Source organism: Papaver somniferum, chromosome 3 (assembly GCF_003573695.1).
Source record: "Papaver somniferum cultivar HN1 chromosome 3, ASM357369v1, whole genome shotgun sequence".
NCBI classification, from domain to species: domain Eukaryota; kingdom Viridiplantae; phylum Streptophyta; class Magnoliopsida; order Ranunculales; family Papaveraceae; genus Papaver; species Papaver somniferum.
The window spans coordinates 7,238,978-7,259,514 of NC_039360.1; the positions used below are offsets into that span (position 1 = coordinate 7,238,978).

The following is a 20,537-nucleotide window of genomic DNA, read 5'->3' on the forward strand; positions in this document are numbered from 1 at the left end:
ATGAGGATGATGAGGATAATGATGACCTTGCTGCAAATGAAGATTCTCCGTCTGAATCTTCTATGGCTAAGCTCTCTGGCCTCTTTTATGATTCTTTGCAAGGAATGGGAGATAATCAATTTGCTAACACCTGTAAAGCTCTCGCTACAATTTGGGATGTTCCTTTGTTGGATGGTGATAATTCTTCTCGAAGTTTCTATATCAGTGACTCCCAATTTCCTGCATTCTCTTAATAGTCTGGTATGCTTTCATCCTTTTACTCTTCATTGTTGTAACTCAAAATCTATTTCTATTTTAATACTTTTTATATTTTCTCGCAGGCTGGAAAAACTTCTTTCGCTGTTGCCTCAGATCTAGAGAGGAGACGTGAAAATCTTGAAAAGAAGAATCTTCAATTTCGCACAAAGAATGAGGAACTGGAAGCTGAAGTCAAATGTCTTCGCGAGAAAAACAAACAACTAGAAATTGATTCTTCTTCGTATAAGAACAAAATCTCTAGTCTTCAGCAAGCTAATAATCAGCTCTATGGTTTGTTACTTTTCTCCTCTCCTCTCATTCATTCATCCTGTTGATTTATCTTATTTAATTGATCCTTTTTGCAGACATTTATGGTCTTTCTGATGAAGCTACCATTCTTCGTTCATTTCCTAATGCCTTGGATAATGATACCCTTCTTGAGCGTCTTAATAAATCTGTAAATAGTTTCTCAAATGATAAAAATTCATCTCTTTTTCTGAATGAACTAAGATCCAAATTTCGCCTCTTAGAAATTGACCATATATCTAGTTTAGGCTTAGCCAACCGATTTAAGCGTCTCCTCCTTAATTCTAAAGAGAAAATCAATGAGTTGAGAACCAAAATTAGTAGTCTCATAGATGATAAGGATTGCATCTCTGATCAAGGTGCTAAGGCTTTGGCGAAATTCCAAGAGACCCTTCTTGAAGTTCAACTTGAACGAGATGAAGCTAACCGCAAGAATACCGACCTCTGTGAAAGAGAAAACCAAATTCGTTCTCGTCTTCTTATAAGTAATGAGGATGAATTCGCTTGGGCTGCGAAAATCTTAGACGATGCCAGAAAAGATTTAGGTGTAAATGTTAGTCTCCAAGTTGAGCATACAGCCTTGATTAGAGATATGATTTCTGACAGAGAAGGTTATTAACTGTTCTCCAATACTAATGTTTTGTTTCTTATAAATTTTCATCAAGTTATTAATTGATTGCCTTTTGCTCGCAGATTCTGAAAGTAGATATCGAAAAAGGATTGAGGAACTTGAAGATGAAAAAGTGGAACTGGCAAAGAATATTTCTTCTTGCAACGACAAGTATTCTAGATTAAAGAATCAAATCAAGATCACTGTTGCGAACTTTAAGAATGATGCTATGCATTTTCGCAATCAAACTATTCAAATGGTTTGTGATGACCATAGTATTCCTCATTCTGATTATCCTTGTCTCTTGGAGGAGATCCCAAAGAACATTCCCAGTCTGATTATTTCTGATAGCGAAGCTGATGATGAAGAATCTGATGGTGATGAAGGTTCTGATGGAGATGAAAGTTCTGATGCAGACGAAGAAGGGAACAAGTCTGATGAAGATGATGAAGGATCAACTAAGAAGTAGTCTTTGTTTCTTTCTTTAATCTTCTGTAATACTTGTACATTTATTCCTCCTTTCTGTATATTTGCGAATTCTTTTGGTTTCCATATTCCTTAATATATGAGTTTCTTTCATTTTGACCTGCATTCATTAAAACAATTCTTCCTTGCAATATGGTTAATCAATATAATCATTAATTTTTTAATTTTTGCGTAAATCTATCATGTGGAGACAAATAACATTTTCTTTCATTCATTCCCATACTTGCCTCTGTTATTTGTATCCAAATGAGAGTTTTGCAGATTTTTCTTATTTTGTGCCTCAACTTCGCAGTTGTTTATTATGATTTTCGCAATCTTATGCGAAGTGAATTTTGATTCTTTTCAAAATCTCATTCCTGTGTGGTCTTATTTTGCCTTCCTAATTAAAGGTCTTATTATGCCACCTCTTGTCATTGCGACAAAATCGCAGGACGTCTTGCACTTTCATGCAAAAACCCATTGATCTTGCCTTAACTTTTTCTTTTGTATTATGGCCTCTTCAGGAATGTTGCGACAATATGACAGGCCTAAATATTCTTGCGAAAATAAAGCCCCATGACATTGTCTTGCGACGAAATCGCAGGACGTCTTCGCACTTTCATGCGAAAACCCATTGATCTCGTCTTATCTTTTCTTTTGTATTATTGCCTCTTCAGGATTGTTGCAAAATATGACAAGCCTTAATACCCTTGCGAGTAAAAAGCCTCATGACATTTGCGTCTTAAGACACTTATCATCTCCCTAATGGAGGGTGCCGCCCTTATCTTCCCCCTGGTTTCCCCTTCAAGGAGGCGTACTTCTACCATACAAGGTTAGCTCCTCCCATCCAGTATTAACAACAACCAGTTGTTTTCGCAGCCTCTTATCCCTTTTACCTATAGGTCTTATGGTTACGAGACTGCACCCTAAGTGGGGTTTTCTTCGGGCCGAGTGCAGTATAAGCCAAGACTTGTCAAGAATGGCAAGGTGCGCTTCAAACGCCCCTGGCACGCTTGATTCAACCGTGTACCTCGGCGCCTTGATCAGATTCTGCACTCCTTTGGAGAGTCCTTATTACCTTAGTCGCCCAACCTAAATCATATGTTTAAGCTGAGAATCCAAGGTGCCTCTCACGGATGGGCTTTATTGACCCCAAATCTCCATGACTCAGGTTCCGGTGGCGGTGTAGCCTTTCCCTGAGTCATGCAACAGGTACCCCCTTATATGACGTACTTTAGGTATTACATTTTCCTCTTGCAAAATTTTATTCACGAACTAGGGTGTACGCCATAAAGGTTCGCCCCTTTCTCTTTTGTCATTTTTCTCTGATTGTCTTTTGTAGAATTCATTATCTCTGCGAGATTCTTGCACATCATCATATTGTATTTTCATTTCGCAGTCTCAATTTTGTCATTCAATAAAATGTATTTTTGAGAATTTTATTTATTGCGAGAGTGTCGCAACAAATCTATCATTCATACATTACCTTTGCTATCCTCTGCTTCTTTGTTATTTTCTGCTACTATTTCCTTGGTAGTGGTATGTTTACCATTTTTTTATTCTAAGCTAGCATTAGGTTCGCAACATTTCTTGTTCTTTTCTTTCGACTGCATCCACCATCAACCTCTCACTTCTTTGTGTCTCTTTGATTTTGTGTCGCTAATTTTCCTTCTTGTTTGCTCTTCCTTCGCAAGATTCTATCTCAGTTTCGTAACACCTCTTTCCTTCAACCCAATCTCCCTTTATGGTTCCTACACCGCTGGAGTGAGGGAATTTAATGCACTGGTGGAAAGTTGAAGCTACACATAGAATCCCATGTAGCCAAGGTCGACCAATTAATGCATTGTAGGGTGATTCTACATCAACGACACAGAATAGGATTTCAGAAGATATTCCCTTCAATGGAATTCGCATAGTAACCTCCCCTTTAGGCTTGTTGGAAGTACCATTAAAACCACATATCTTATATGTTGATGGTATAAGATCATCATCTCTTCCTCCCATAGTTTTATAAGTATTATAAAATAAGATGTTCACAGAGCTTCCAGTATCGATTAGAATCCTATTAATTGCCCATGAATCTTCAGCTTCATCATCCTCATCTTCTTTCGGTTTTGGATTAATTTCTAATTTTACTACCAATGGATTATCATGTACCTCTTCACCTTCGGGGATTTCTTCTGCGGTAAAAGAAATAATCTGTTTCTGCCATTCCTCTAGTGGCGAGATTTTCGCAATATTTATAATTTCTCTTCCATCGTTATCTCTTGCAAACACTCTACTCAAAACATTGTCATGAAAATCTTCAATTGTCTTGTATGAATGTACGATAGAGTGACAAAATAGATTCTTTGCTTTTGCACCAACTTCTATGAAGAATGTTTCCTTCTTTTTCATCCTGTTTACTTTGTGATGTTCTGGCGGTGGTGGCAATGGTTGAGATTGTGGGTGCCCTACCAAAAAGTGGTTTAGTTTTCCTTGATCTATCATTCTCAGAATAATTCTTTTTACATTTCTGCAATCATTTGTTGTATGTCCATGAAAATGATGATAAGAACAAAGCTAATGACTTCTGTGGTTTGGAGGTGGTTCCGTTCCCATGTTCCATAGTGTTGGTATATTCTCCATCAAAATTATAGCTTCCCATATTTTCTCCACACTTGCATTTAGAGGTGGCATCTTGATTTCTTCCCATACTACCTTGTGACCTCCTTGTCCTCTATTATAGTTTTGTCTTTGACCTCCATAAGTTTCTTGTGGTTGATCGAGTCTTTGAATCTTGTTATTTCCACCACGATTGTAGAAATTTCTTTCTCCTTCATACTCCTCTTGATCTCGGCTTCCCATAGCCACCAGTTTATGTTGATTGTTACCCGTCACATTCTCTTGTTGTACTTCCAAAGTATTCGCTACTGTGTTTATTAGCTTGGGTAATAAGCTTGCATTCGCTGTTTGTGAACTAGTGTTCGCAACTGGGTATGATTCCATTTCATTTTGCCTTTCCTCTAGAGCAATATATTCTTCTTGAAGTTCTCGCAATTCAGTCATTGTGATCCTATTCTTGACTCTGAAAATTTGGACATACAATAGGTTGGCTGCAAAAATAGCATTGATAAATGATAATATAAGATATCTCTCATCTACACGGTCAGCCATTTCGCTACACATAGTCCTCCATCTTTTAGTTAGGTGCTTCAAACTTTCGCCAATCCTTTGTTTTAATCCAAACACATCTTCAATACCAGGTCGCGAAGAATTATTACTTATATATTCGCCCAGGAATGTAGTCTGCAAATGATTGAAGGATGTTATTGTATTATTTGGTAGACCTTCGAACCATTCTAACGCCTCCCTTGTTAAGCTGGATGCGAAATACTTGCATAATACAACATCATGATTTTCACATTGCAACATGCACCTCACGTAGGCTTTAATGTGTTGAATTGCACAAGTTGTTCCATCAAAAATGTTGGTTAATGCGGGCAAATTGCATTTCGGTGGTATTCCTCCTAGTTGTACTTCCCTTGTAAATGGAGTTTTCGCAGCTTCTTCTATAGCTTCATCCAATTGTCTTCTGCCTACTTCTCCTCTATTATTTAGCATTCCTCTCATTTCTTCTAACTCTTTCAAGATTTGTTTATTTACACCTGAATTTTGATCCATTGGTCTTTTTAATTTCGCCTCCCTTCTTCTGCGTTCATGTCTTTCTTCTCTCGCGAAATTTTGCATTTCTTCTTCATTATCCTCATCTCGTCTTCTTCTGCGAGTCTCTTCTTCATCTCTATCTTGAATTCGCATATGATTATGTCTCTCGTTTTCCCCTTCATGATTTTGTTCATTTCTTATTAATTCCATTCGCTGTCTTTCAGCCATCCTCTGTATTCTATCATACTCTTCATTGATTTTACCGTTATTCCGGTTTTGAGTACGCCTTCTTTCTCGATTGTCGTGATTGTTCTGGAGAATTGTCTCCTGAATCTCCCGTTCTTCCATTTCCGCTCTAAATCTTTCACATTCGCAAATTAAATGTGCTTGTTCAGCATAATGTCTTTCAATTTCTTCTTCAATCGCCTGTTGATTTCTTTGAGTTTCTCTTTCATGTAAAATTATCCTTCCTTCCTCTCGATTTCCTTCGCCATCTTGGTCATTTCGTCCCTGACGTTGTCTTGAAGGATGCTAATGAGCGAAAGCCTTTTCTTGCTGATCTCTTGAACTTATGAACTTCTGAGAGATGTGAGGTTTATACTTTGGTTTTGATATTTAGATGGTTTTGGATTGACTGATGGTTAAGGATTTTCTTGTAGATTTGATAGAGATTTTCTTTTGCGAAATATGAACTGAATTTTGATAAATTGCTGAATTCAAATACTGATTGCAAGTATTGCAACTGTTTTGGAGGAATTGAAATACAAATGAAAGAAAATCCTAAATGTTAAATCCCAACGCCATGAGTGCTTCAAACGCCCAATACCTTAAATATCCAATAATTTCAGATAAACGCCTTGAGCCAATTTTCGTGAATTACTGGTAGGGTTCTGCCATCTGTGTTGGTCAATTTGTAGTATCCTCCGGCCACGGACTCAGCGACCATGAATGGTCCTTCCCAATTGGAGTTCCTTGTAGAATGAAGACCGCGCTAAACTGCTTTGAGAACCAGGTCCCCTTCATGAAACTTGTTTGGCTTGGTCGATCGTGCCTTGAATATCTTCCACTGATTCGGAATTCCCTGTTTGATGGAATTCCACGATTGTGGCCCGTATGGACACTCGCGCGGAAGAGAGTATCCAGCATAGTGTTGATCATGTTTAGCCAAGTCTTCAGCAATAAACCTCTCGATGGAGTGACCGATTTGAAGAAGTTCCGAACCCAACCATTGAGTGTAATATTGCTGAGGTGAAGTTACCCACTCGTAGCTTTTGATGACTGCTAAATTATTCATGGGGAGAAGTCCTTGGACCATAGTAGCGTATTTGAACATTGGTAATATTGGATCAAGATGAGGAATAAGACTTGCCTGAGCTCGAAACCTTCTGATAAAGGAGTGCGGAGTTTATCCGAGTTCTTGCCTAAGCCCCATCAGAGCTGTTACTTCTTCCAGATGCTCAAACGGTGGTGCGTCCTCTGCTTCGTCTTCCGACTCGTAATCCTTGTCGATAACAGGATGTGTTGAAGGCATCATTGTCCTTTCAGCACGAATCCAAGTTCTCCCAAGGATCATATCGTATCCAGGGTCTTCCCGGATTATGAAAAACCTGGCCTCAGTGCAGATCAATCCTTCCGTAACTTTGAGAGTGATGAAGCCGTATGCGTTTCTGGAGATTCCTTCGTGGTCCTTGATTGCTATGGGAGCGTGGGTGGTTTCCCATCGAGTGATACCAGCAGCTCTGAGAGTTTTCAAAGGGATGATGTTGACGGATGTACCAACATCGATGAACGCCCTCTTGAACTCATTTCCTTCAATGTGCACTATGGTGAGCAGTCCCCAGTCATACATTTCCGTGTCGGTGGCTGAAGGTCCGGTGGTAGTCTCTTGGATCAGCGGACGTCTTCCGGACACGATGTGGTTCAGTGCAGCAAACATGTCTTTCCTTTGAGATTTCGAAAGATACAACAGCTCGCAGACATGTTCGATCAGAGATTGGACCGTTTCCTTGACAGGAGGTTCAGAGATGGTAAAAGTTCTGATTGGGAGGGGTTTTTTGTGCACCCCCTCAGTCCCCAGGTTGAGCTCTCCTCATTCGACCTTTTCTTTGAATATGCGCTTCAAAATTTTGCAATCACTCGTGGGATGGCTGACGTATCTATGGAAGCGACAATACTGAGGATTTTCCATGGCCTCTTCAGTTGGTTCCTTCTTGACATAAGGCAATTTGATCGCGCCGTCTTGAATCCAGGCATCGAGTAGTATATTAACTTCTTCCATTGAACAGGGAAAATCAGGTGCTTCTGGATCTTCCGTATGCTGAGGAGGGATTTTCGAATTCTCCTTCTTGTGTGTCTTTGAAGGGGTGGAGGAAGTATGCTTGTGTTGTGGTTCTGCTTTTCGCTTACTCCCTTCCGCGACAGCATTTGTTGAAGGTTGCAGGTTATACTGCTTGTTGATCAGACGCCTGCTTCCTCGAGTGTCTTTTGAATCTTCAGTTTTTGTAGACTTTGCTCTTTCCAAAAGAGCAGGTGCAGTGGTTGCCGACCTCTTCGCAACTTCGTGAAGCTTTGAGAAAGTCTGGAATCGAAGGTTTTCTAGTAAGGCCATGTAGACCGGGAGCATGCCATTGACGCACAAGTCCACCAGTTGTTGTTTCGTGACGTTTGGGTCATGACAATCCAGGGCTTGGACTCTGAACCTTTTCACATAATCATTGGGATTTTCACTGACCCTTTGAAACATTCTTCCAAGGTCGGAGAGGGTGACTTGTTCTGACACGAAGAAGTATTTCCAGTAAAATGCGTTAACCATTTCTCCCCAATTGTTGATGGTCCTTGGTGTGATGCTGTTATACCAGGTGTATGCCTTGCCTTTCAGAGATTTTGAGAATTCCTTGAGACGGACGACATGATTATGTTCATGTTCTCCCAAGGCTTCGAGAAAACGAGAGACATGTTCCCGAGCATTGCCAGTTCCATCATACAAGGTGAAAGTTGGAGAAACGTAACCTTTGGGGAGTGGAATCCTTTGCGTAGCGGCAGGTTAAGGAGGTTGATGACGATGGTCATGCGATGTCTTTCCTTTTCCATGGTTCTCCAAGAGGTGCTCCAGATCCTCACGAGTGATGAAATTCGGTGATCCCTTCGCTGATGAGTTGTCGGCAGCAATTTTATGGACTTCGTCGTCTTCTACTGTATGAATTGGAATTACTTCAGGACCGTCGTCCGAGGATTTCTCCTTTTCCTTTTCCTTCTATTGATTCTTCTCTGACATCTTGTCAGTAAGAGTTTTGAGATAATTACACAGCTCTTTCTATGTAACAGCCATGTCAGTCTGGTTCTTTGCAAGAGTCTCCTGCGTTTTGATAAGATCAGCGATAGTAGGCGGTGGATCTCCTCTGACTTATTCAGGGTGTCGTCCGGACAGTGGATGACCTTCAGCGTGAGGAGGAGTAGAGTCACCACCATCGGTGTTGGAAGTCGGAATTGTCTCCGGGATATTCTGATTGTTGTTGTTGCTAGTGCTAGCACGGTTTGTGTTAGGATTTGTAACTGAACCTGACCTGAGATTAACCATCTTGTGAAATTGTGAGATTTCAACCGAGAGATTAATCTCCCACTTTGGTCGCCAATCTGTACATGGGAAAAAACGATTTGCTGGTTTTTAAGGAATTGAGGAGACGACCGTACGGAGGAGACTCCTCGAACCGAGCGAAATGTTAAACCTCACACAGATGCACCACTGCAAAGGGGGTGCTTTAGATTCATGAGATCAATATGTAGTACTCCGGCCTAAATCAAGACAATGACCGTTCCAAAGTAAATTCGGTCACAAGAGAGGATGGGTTGATCTATAGGAGGGAAGCTGAGAAATGTGTGGAATCAATGGTAATCAAAGATTGTGGGTGTGTGAATTCTGAATATGATAAGCTCTGAGTGATTGAAATTGCTTAATTGAGAGTAGTTGCTCAATTGATGGGTTGATGATCTCGTGTTGTCGATGAGACGTGAGATTGATGATACTGATGATGATTCAATCATGATTAGAGACTTATTTATATTGCTGGAATTGTAGACACCATGATTCCATGAAGTGTGAAAGTTGATGGAATCAAGGAGTGGGGAAGTGGAGATCGTGTTTGAAACCAGTTGCTCAACGTGTGGAGACTTGGTCGATTTTCCACCCACTACCTCGTGAATTTCTTCAACTGATTGCACGACTTGCTCACATTCCATCGTGTGTTTGAACACACGTGCCGTAGACCGCCAGACCAAAAACCCTAAGTGAATCCCCCCAAGTGACACGATTGACGTCTCGTGGTTTGTTAGTCAATTGATGACTTCGTGGTTTGATGGGACGATGAGTCCATGTAATCGTTGAGTTGAACATGATGTTCTGAAACTCATGAATTGAACATGTCATGAGACAGAGGTATAGTTCTTACGATGAAGTGAGCAAGTATTGCTCATTCGATGGATCGTTGAATATTGATTGTTGAGCAAATATTCCTCATCTGAGCAAGTGCTGCTCATGTGATGAATTGTTGAATATTTGATCGTCTGAGCATGTGTTGCTCATCTGATGGATTGTTGGCAGCGTACCAAAAATATTAATTAGAATATTAGTCGTTGAACAAAGCATAATTAATAAAATTGATGACCATGAGGCCGTTGTAAAATTATTAAGGTTGGAATCTGGAATGATGATCCTTGGATTCAGAAACCCTAATTTGATGATCAATTCATGGTTGTCAGAATTTCGACCATGGGACGAAGGAGGGAGAGGATACATGGGACCGTGGATCAACCATGTAGTGTCCATATGCTCATGTGAGCAAATACGAAGAACTCCTGAAGAGTTGACGATTTGTTGGTGGAAGAATGATTAAATGCTGGTTTAATCATTTATTCAAAAAATGCTCGTCTGAGCCTTAGGTGAGAAAACCTAATTAATTATGACGAGGCGAGGGACCGACCATGGAGTCATGAAACCGGCCCTGGGTTGTCCCGTGGCCGCCTGACGATCACTTCATGAAAATCCAAAGTGTTTGGGAGAGTTTTGGACCTAATACGAGCAATTGTGCAAATTAGGTCAATACTGTGAAAATTGATGGGACCGGCTTCCGTGAGCCAAAGAGCCAATCTTGGTCGGTCAAGATAGCGTGCTCGTGTCCCCAAGGCGTCCGCTTCTCAGTCCTGAGAATTTCGATATTTTCTGGCGTGCAATTGAGCATCCATTCAAGAAATTATGCCAAAATCAGGGTTTCGACGAAACTGAGGAAAACACCATGAGATGATGAAAAATAATTATAAAATAAGGAATGAGGAGGCGTGGGACCGCCATGGTCAAGGCATGGTCGGACGGTCGTGACCACGGTCCCGTGGTGCCTTTTCCTTAATTGTATAATATTTTGATGATTTTATGAAAAATTCATGAATTTTGAGAAATTTGATGAATTTTGGGAGTTTCCATGAATTGAAGGAGTTTTCATGAGTTCAAGGAAGCAAAAGATATTAAAATAATAAAACAAGGGCGTGTGGGACCGTGGAAGGCATGACCGGCCGGCTAGGGCCCGATCCCACAAGTTTCCCTAATTTTATAATGATTTTATGAAAAATTCATGAATTTTGAGAAATTTGATGAATTTAGGGAGTTTCCATGAACTGAAGGAGTTTTCATGAGTTCAGGGAAGCAAAAAATATTAAAATAATAAAAACAAGGGCGTGCGGGACCGTGGAGGCATGACCGGCCGTCTTGGGCCCGGTCCCACGAGTTTTCATAATTTTTTAATATTTTTTACATATTTTTGATGATTTGAGGGAATTTTTCCTAATTTGAGAGAAATACCATGAAATCAAGGAATTTGATGAATTCAAGGAAAACTAATAATAAAATAATAAAACAAAGGATTTTGGACCGGCTAGGGCATGGCTGGCCGGCCAAGGCCCGGTCCCACAAGTTTTCATAATTTATTTTATTTTATTATTATTTGATGATTTGTGCAAAAATACCATGAAATCAAGGAGTTTTTTCATGAAATTAGAGAAATAATAGTAATAATAACAAAATAATAAGGAACCGTGGGTGTGGGGCCGGTTGGGACCAAGGCATGGCCGGTTGGCCAATGGTCATGCCCCACACTCCTTTCCTTAATTTTTATTTTATTTTTATGGATTTATGGAAGTACCATGAAATCGAGGAGTTTCCTCGAGACGAAGGAGATTTGATAAAATGAGAGGATTTTCATCAAATCATGGAAAATAATAAAAATGCATTAAAAGTATAAAACTGGCGCGGGATTGACCACGACACGGTCGGTCGGTCGTGTGTCCGTGCTCCCAGCACCTTGGTCAATATTTTTAATTATTTATTATTTTCTTCTTTATTTTGTATATGTTCATCGTTTCGTTGTATTTTTGAAATACTCGCTCGTGCGGTGACGGTTAGTGTATCATCGTTGAATATACCTTCACCATTTGAATCGGGGCTTACTTAGACGTAGCTCAGACGCCCGGTTGTTGATTATTTATTAATAATTGTGGAATTCAGTGGAGAATAATTCACAAAACTGAGTAATAAGATGTTTATTATTAATTCATAGGATCAGCTGAGGATTCGACTACGTATTCAGAATAATAAAGTGAACATTACCATTCCATGGGATCGTAGATTCGACCATAGAATCGAAGTAACTAAAGTTTATCTATTACCATTTATGAGACCAGTCGTGGATTCGATCATGAAATCGGAGTAATGAGATAATGTAGTTATTGCTATTCTATGAGATCAAGCTGTGGATTCGATCATAGAATCAGAACAATTGTTATTGTCATTACATGGGACCATTCGTGGATTCGACCATGGAATAGGAGCGATTGTAATTAGGAATAATTAACTTTGTGGCTCTATACTAGCAGAGCAAGCTGTCTAGGAGCATTAATTATCCTGATACGAGCTTGCCGGTAAGTCATATCCTTTATATAGTCAGGGTAAACTTGTTGTTTGTTCCTGGAGACGTTATCGCTAGCAGAGCAAGCTGTCTAGGAGCCGTCCATCTCGTGATGCTATATAGAAATAATCACTGAAAGTATTCAGTATTCATGAGATATGACGTTGTCCAGTCGTGAGACTACATATCTACATGTACTCTGAGAGAAAGTACTCTCCGTTGAGAATTCGATGAGAGACCCGTGTCTCGATACTCACATCTGATTGCTGAATCAGAGCTTCGTATAATTACGAGTTTGTGAATTTAGCCTTTGTCGAAAATCCACCATCTACAACAGTCGACGTCTATGTCCAAGTCAAACGGTCCACTGGACTGGTCAAATCGGGTCAAATCCTGGTTATACTGAGTTAACTCAGTCAGAAGACTGATTCAGGTAAATCAACTACACATATTTAACTCAGTCAGATAGACTGAGTCAGAAACACTAGGTGGAGTCAGCTAAGCTGGAAACATTCTAGCCAAATCCATTGTACAGGTCAACATATGATGCATAAGCCAAAGCTCAATTGCAGAAACAAATACTATGTCTACAAAAGAATTATAACTCATTCAATCAAAACAATGCTCTGTAACTCAATTACAACACTAAACTCAGCTTACCTGCAAAAGCAGTAGCCGCAAGCTCTCAAAGAGACTACCCACTGATTCTACAATCATCACAATCAATTATACTTCTTTAGAGATTCTTCCCTGCAATACATTCATCTAAACCCAAATCCATTTAAGATTCAGTCACAATATCCTCAGTTGCAGTACAACAAAAAACTTATCTATCACCATCCATATCATTGCAATTCTATTAACTCAAACCTCTTTGTAACAAATATAACTTCTTTTAAAATCACCACCCTTGTGACTCTGCCATATCAGTTTCTCCACCACCATCTCAACAGCAAACCACCAAATCCTTAAACATCAACATAAACCTAAACTACAATAACAGCTTTACAACAAAATCACATCCACTGTACATCATTTATCTTCAACACAACCAAATGCACAACACTTCAACCATCATATTAGCTTCTTCCTTGTCCTGTATACACTGCCTGCACTACCATAAATCAATATTTCCATCACCTCAAATTCCTCAAACCAACACCCCCTTTTCAATCTCGTCCTACACAACCTGTAAAATCAGTAACACCAATCTCCTTGTCTCAAACACACAGTTTAAGTTCGTGTTCTTCTCAAACCTTTAAACACCAGATTCATCTGCCTCAAACATTATTTTATAATCCTACCAATATTGCAACGTCAACTCAAATCAGCCATACTCCTTCACCACCAGTTATTCTCAAAGTCTCGTGTCCATTCCCCCCCACACACAACCAACTCAATTCTTATTTCAATTGTCAACCACAAATATTCAATCAATAAAACTACGTAACTTCACCAATCAAACCAGAAGAGCAATTACCTTAAGAAGATTCCACTCAAACAATTGAACTTAGGTTCTTCTTCTCCTTTAACTAGATTCAGAAATTCATCTCATACTCAACAACCCATCAACTCAATTCCACTAACGCCCAACAATTCTTTCCATCTTGATTTCAAACCTCAATAATCCAAATCCCTAATTTACTAAATTAGGGAAGAACACACGAACCCTAATTTTTATTTCTTAGATTCATCACTGAATCAACTTCATAACTCTAATCAAACGAATACCCATGCTTCCTCATCTAACAGTAGCTCTATATATCATCTTCTAGATCTTCAGAACATTAATTAAATCCGTAAACTGTAAGCTCTTCCCGGATTTGAAGACTAATCGATCTGCTTCATATTTAGAGACCACATCATCTTCTCCATCATCTATCAACATCACCAGATGATTCTCCCCAATTAATTATCACTCATACCACTCATACCGAACACCTCAGAAGAACATAGGAAGAAGAAGAAAGGGCAAATTAATAAAGTAACCAGCTTTCTATCGTTTAATAAATCGGCCAAATAATTTAAATCTTTTATAAAGTGGCCTTTCTGTTAGATATAACACATGGTCCCACCTAAATGGTCCACCAAGATGACTTAGTCATTCCAGGGGTCTAAAATTACCACTATATCCTCACCCTTATATTATCGATTCTTCTTTTCGTTTCTTTCTTCTTGTTTATGTTTGTCTCTCTCTGTATCTAAATTCTTCTCGTCGAATTCAGGTGATTGATGAAAATGGAAGTGATCAAGCGTGAACACAAGAGATTATTAGTGAAGAAGAAGAATGGTTTATTAGTGATATTTGGAAATTTTGAAGTTTTTAGGGTTTTACTAGATGCAACAGCGAAGATGAAGTACAAATCGTAGATGAAGTTGAAATCGGGGATGAAGAAATCACAAGCCAGGTAAGAATTTTAGAACCCACACATTAATTAACTTAGTATTTGATGAAAACTCATGTTTAGATGGTGAAATCAATTGATTTCGATTGATTTGAATTCTAGGGTTTGGGGATCTTTCTTTTTTTGTTTAATCAATTGACTTGATTTGAAGCTGTGATTGAAGCATCGATGTAGAGAAGAACAAAGTGGGAGAAATACTGATGGGTTTGAATTATTTGAACTCAAGAAGAGAAAAGTACAAGATCGAGTTCGTAGATAAACTAGGAAGTTAGGGTTTGTCAAGATGATGTGAAATGGAAGATATGATGTTAATACATAAGACATGAAAGAAATTGGGGAGATTGACATAAATTAGGGTTTGAAGTGTAGTTCAAGTAGTTGCTGGGTATCTCTGATAGATTTGAAGGAATGAGATTGTTCTTGAATTCAAATTGACAAGTATTAGGATATTTTGATGTTCTGCTGCTTTAGATAATGATGAGCAGGTGTTGGTAGTGACTGGAAAGGATGTAAAATGGATAGTTGTTAACCAAGCAATAATCAGGTTATGAGAAGTTGCTTGAGTTGAGCTCAAGTTATGGGTAGTTTTGAGCTGAGATGATAGCTCAAGTGGTGTTGTTGTTTTTCATAAAGGAAGAAGAGTTGTGGCGGTTGATTGGATAAGAAGATGGTGTTACAGCTGAAATGAAATTACAGGTGCAGTTGCAATTGGTGGTTGTTACAGGGAGAAAATGAGAAGTGACTGTCGTTGTTGTCTCATGTTGCAAGTGTGCATAGATGGTGTGATCATCAAGTTGTTGCAGGTGTTCTAAGTTCAACAAAATGCAAGGATTAATGGGTTTGATTTGTTTCTGTTGTTGCTTACAGGAAGAAGAAGATTAAGAGATCTTCTTGAAGCTGAGACGACATTTGTGCTATAATTAGGTTCCATGTCAGTTAAGATGAGAAGGAGAGTAAGAGGATAGCTTTGTTTGAATGAGTCTTGGCTGAAGAGAAATGGAGTAGTTCTGGTGGTGTTGGAATTGCAGTATATGGGTTTGTGGTGCTATTGAAGGTTGTTGTGATTTAGTGGAGCTGATAGGTTCTGATACAGATGAAATGAAAGTGCATTGGGTTGCAGGCTATGTAGTCGATTTCGGCCATTTCGGCCGAAATTTCGGCGAAATTCCGGATTTCGGTCCAAGAAGACACGATTTTGTTAATTTCGGCTGGACGAAATCTTTACGAAAATTTCGGCCGGAAACGCGTTTTTCGGTCGGAATTGATTTGTCTTGGCCGGATTTTTTTTTTCTTTTTAAATTGAGTGGACTAATCTCACGTACAAAAATTAAAAAGATTAATTCACTCACTAGTATTATTGTTTGTTGTTGTGTTTTAATTTCTTGAGCTAAAATTATTATTTGGTGTTGATGATGAGAAAGGTGAACAACCAGATTTACTAATACTATGTTTCTTTTAAGTGATTATCAATACGAGGATATAAAATATGAAACCGAGATTTTACCGAGATTTTAAAACGGAATTTCCCCAAGACAAAGTTGTACCAGTATCTCGGTGTCGACCGAGACAATCCGAAATCCGAAATTGACTACCTTGGTTGCAGGTCAAAGATAACAAGAATAATATGTTGGTATTGTGTTACACAGAAGCTACAGAAATGACTTAGATGTATGCTAGGATCGTGAAGGGGTGAAGAGTATAATGGCTTGCATATGACTCAGGCGAGTTGACTCACCAATCCAGACTGACTCACCGAGGGTTTAATTGTCTTTTACTAAGAAGGTTAACTGACACGTGTGCATTTAACGGCTGTTAACCGTTTTTTGAAGAAAAAAAATGGGATGGAAAATGTCATTCTCGGCCACTTTATATAAACATTCGAAAAAACAGACATTTTCTGAAATATATTACAAATACACGACCACTTTATTAAAAAAACCCAAGAAAAAATGAAGAAGAAGAAGAAAAGAAAATAAGCTTATCTTCTCGATTGGTTCTGATAAGGCCAAAGACCAATGATAAAGGAACCCACTCAAATGTTAAGGGCAGTCGGGTCGGTTAACTGCCTTCAAACAAAACTGGTGATATCTTCTTCATCCGATATTCAATTGACACGTTCGAGTAGTCCATATCGCATAACTTTTCGAGATCTATTCAATAATACTAGTTTCGTATCTATCTCGTTGTTAGATTAATTCCTATTAATTAACGTTCGTGTTAAACTAATCGAGTTATTATCCACTAATACGTCTCTTGACTAGTCTAATAGCGTTGACGAGTTTGTGTACCTCTACAATATTCGTTATTCATGACCTTGTCAACCCAATGGACCGGGCCTTGACTAAATAGTTGACCAGACTTTGACTAAACCAATTCGACTCGAATATGACCTTTTGGACTCAGAAGTACTTGAGCATCATTAAAGGGTCTTTGGTGTGGAAGTTTGTATGCACAAGTAAAATCCCTCCGTCATAAAAATATTTTACCTATGACATTGCACCGTTCAAAGAGAAAGCCATACCTTATGTATGAAAACGTGGGGGTACCAAAATACACCACCAACTTTTTCTTAGTCAACCTGTATGGACTAAACTCAAATACGATTTCGAGAGTTCAACTTAATGAATCTCAATCAGGAAATATATGAAGAGATTATATCTCTTTCTCTCACAATCAGAATGTAAACACAGACAAGTCTGTGAACCTGATTATATCGTGAGAGTACTTGGACGATTCCAATGATCAATATCTAAGAATCAATCAAGTCGTATCCAACAATTGCGATGGACTTATCTACTTGATTTGATTTTATGTACAACTTGTGATATTTCAATTATAAAGAAAAACAATATAATGCGGAAAACAAATAACACACACCATAAATTTTGTTAACGAGGAAACCGCAAATGCAGAAAAACCCCGAGACCTAATCCAGATTTGAGCACCAAACAGTATTAAGTCGTTACAGACACTGGCATATTATCAGAACTTCAGACTGGAGTGTAGTTGAGAGCGAATTAAACCGACACAACAATTCAGTTATAGTGGCGCTCCTTACTCATCTTGAATCCCAGTAAGACTCCGTGCTATTGATTCCCTTAGCTGATATTCTTTGCAGCCTAAGAGTTGCTTCAACTCAATAAAAAACTTTAAACCAATCGGCCTCCCACATATAAGCATATATGTGATTTTCGTTCTGATCAAAGATCAAGGTGAGGTAGGTAATCGATTGCAATAGACAAAGTCTAGCAAACCTTAAATCCGCTTTTATGACTCCCGAAGAGAAGCCTAGATTATTATTCACCTCACAAGTATAACTTGTGGAATCACAAAGTCTGAGACGAAGAAACTTTGTGATTTTTATCTATCTTTGCTTTAGATTTAAGCTAAGGAAGCTTTCAAATCAAGTAATCAATAATCACCGTTAGATGAAAAACTTGACTTGAGATTAACATAACAGAATATACACTCTGATTAGGATTAATCATAACCGAACCGTGTACGATGACTTGTTCATGAAATGTTAGCCGAAACTAGCCAATTTAAGAATATGCTTAACCATTTTCATATAACACTTTAAGACTTTAATCTTGAGTCACAAATGTGATCAATCATGTCTATATAGTGTTTTTAGAGAGTTATTCAAGTACCGATTATCTCATAGAAATAATTCTGATGCATCTGAAAATATTTTACAGGGGAAGTACGTCTACCTGGTAGGTGTACAACAACTGTTCATGTGTATTTTTGTCATGGTATGTGTACCGGGTATGTATACCCTTAAGACAAAAACAGGTTTAGAATCCACAGATCTTTTATGGTTTGCATACTGGGTATGTGTACCTTTTCGGTTTTGAAACCAACTGATCTTTTCCGGTTTGCATACTAGGTATGCGTGCCTCCTGGTTCATAAGTTAACAGACTTTTTTATGGTATGGTAACCGGGTATACGTACCAAAAATTCACTGCCAAACTATAGCTAAGTCGGTACGTGTACTGGGTACATGTACTGCGGCTCTGGATTTATAAAAATTCTCCCCGTATGTGAAGTGGTTTGCATACTATCCTGTATACGGATTTACATTATTTATATATCTTTCTAATAATCAATGTGAAACATTCCCGAATAACATCAATGACACATGTCACTATTACAGGCTATTTTCGAATGATTAAATCTTGAATTTTAATTAGGTCATAAACAATAAATTGCTTTTAACCAAATTCATCAAGTATGAACAAATGTTCTTAAGCTTAGCATATTTCGAAAACGATATTCAAGATAAATTTACTCGAAATTTCAATTATGCATGTACTGTCTAATTTAGTTATGCGACAATGTCTCATATACAGAAAGATGAAAAATTGAGAAATATGTGGTTCAGTCTTTGATACTCAACTACACACTTCTATCATAATCCGAGACTTGACTAAATGTAGACTAGAAATCAATATATAGTTTTGACAACAAGCTTGAGATAGCAACACTTGTGAGTTCGACCGAGCAATGCTCTAACAATTTTCCCTTTGTCAATTTTAGTGACAAAACTATCAATACATATGTATTAAAAATAAAGCTTGAAAACTCCAGAATTCACCATGCTTGATTTCCTTGGTTCTTCAACTCATTGAATTCTTCGTTACTTTAAGTTGCAATGATTCTGAACGTGTTCAACTCAGCATCGTTATTGTTGAAGATCCGTAGCGATAACAACTTTGAAAACAAATATTTTCAGTTGTCGTTATACAAAAAATAATATTATTATCTTCTCTAAAGTTCAATTGTATCACAACTTTAAAGTAATACTACGGTGAAATGTTTCTCCCCTTTAGTTAATACTTACATCTTTTGCATAATAGGTGAAACCTATATATGTTGATTCACATACCCTTACATAATGATCCGTGAACCATATGCAAAACTACTAATTAATTCTCCCCCTTTTTATCAATAAAAATTGGCAAAGGTACGAAAACCATGGGTTCGTAATGAATTCTATCATAAGATACTTCAAGATTTAAAGGAAACGCATATCAACTTTTATTTACATGATATCACAGAGTATAAAATACTTAGCGCTCATCTAGGAGAGTTAAGATACAAGCATCCCCTATAAATTCCATATCCACTCTCCCCATAAAGATATACCCAATAAGCACAAGTTCATTAAGAACTCTCCCCCATTTGATGTCATTCCAAGAGAACAACATGAGCGACCTTTCTTTAATGAAAAAGAAGGATTTTGTTGGACATTAACAAATTGCATGGATTTGTATCCTAAACATCGACATAAATTAATCTCAACGCCAGTGTGATCACGAATAGATCAATACTACGAAAAATTCTCACAAAGCTTGTTCTATTTTTAGTTCATAAAACTTAATAGATTTAACTTTTGAGCATATATGAGATATCAGTCCAATTCACAAAAAGTAAAGGACACATATATATCATTTGAATTTGCAATACATTAAACCAATAATGATTTAAATACTGCGAGTTCATCTTCCAAAAACTCTAGAATTTAAATAAATAAATCTAAAACACGCAAGATGAAAATTGTTGGAAATAGCTTGTGTAATCACAATATTTATTATACCAACCCTAGTTATCCTTCTTGAACACAGGAATAAATTCTCACAAGAAGTTTCTTAGTACATAAACGACAACAAAATAAGCTAGATTTTTCCAGACTCTTCATTAGTATTGAGACCTTTGAATTTGTCATCAACTATATCCACGATCTCTTCAGAGAAAATATCCTCATTGAGAAGATCATGAACATGTGATTTCATGAGAACAAGGTCAGCAGAAACCTTTTTCAACTCAGTTCGTAACATATCTAGACCTTTTAGTGTTTCAACAAGTTCCAGGTTTGCTTCCTCAAATTGTTTAAGAAAATCATAAACAACATTAGA

At 38.1% G+C, this 20,537-nt stretch overlaps 1 protein-coding gene across 2 annotated transcripts; it reads left to right on the top strand.

The window, feature by feature from the left end:
• The first annotated feature begins 487 nt into the window (after positions 1-487).
• Positions 488-1,652, top strand: LOC113360891. 2 transcript variants are annotated; one of them, XR_003364849.1, is made up of 2 exons: positions 488-528; positions 1,237-1,422. XR_003364849.1 is itself a non-coding variant. In XM_026604320.1 (2 exons), the coding sequence occupies exons 1-2, from the start codon at positions 1,136-1,138 to the stop codon at positions 1,620-1,622; spliced, it is 405 nt and encodes a 134-aa protein (XP_026460105.1). In that variant the 5' UTR covers positions 1,127-1,135; the 3' UTR covers positions 1,623-1,652. The 2 variants fall into 2 exon arrangements, 1 of the variants encoding a protein (XP_026460105.1); XM_026604320.1 differs by lacking the exon at positions 488-528 and adding an exon at positions 1,127-1,154 and having other exon boundaries at positions 1,237-1,652.
• The last annotated feature ends 18,885 nt before the right edge of the window (positions 1,653-20,537 follow it).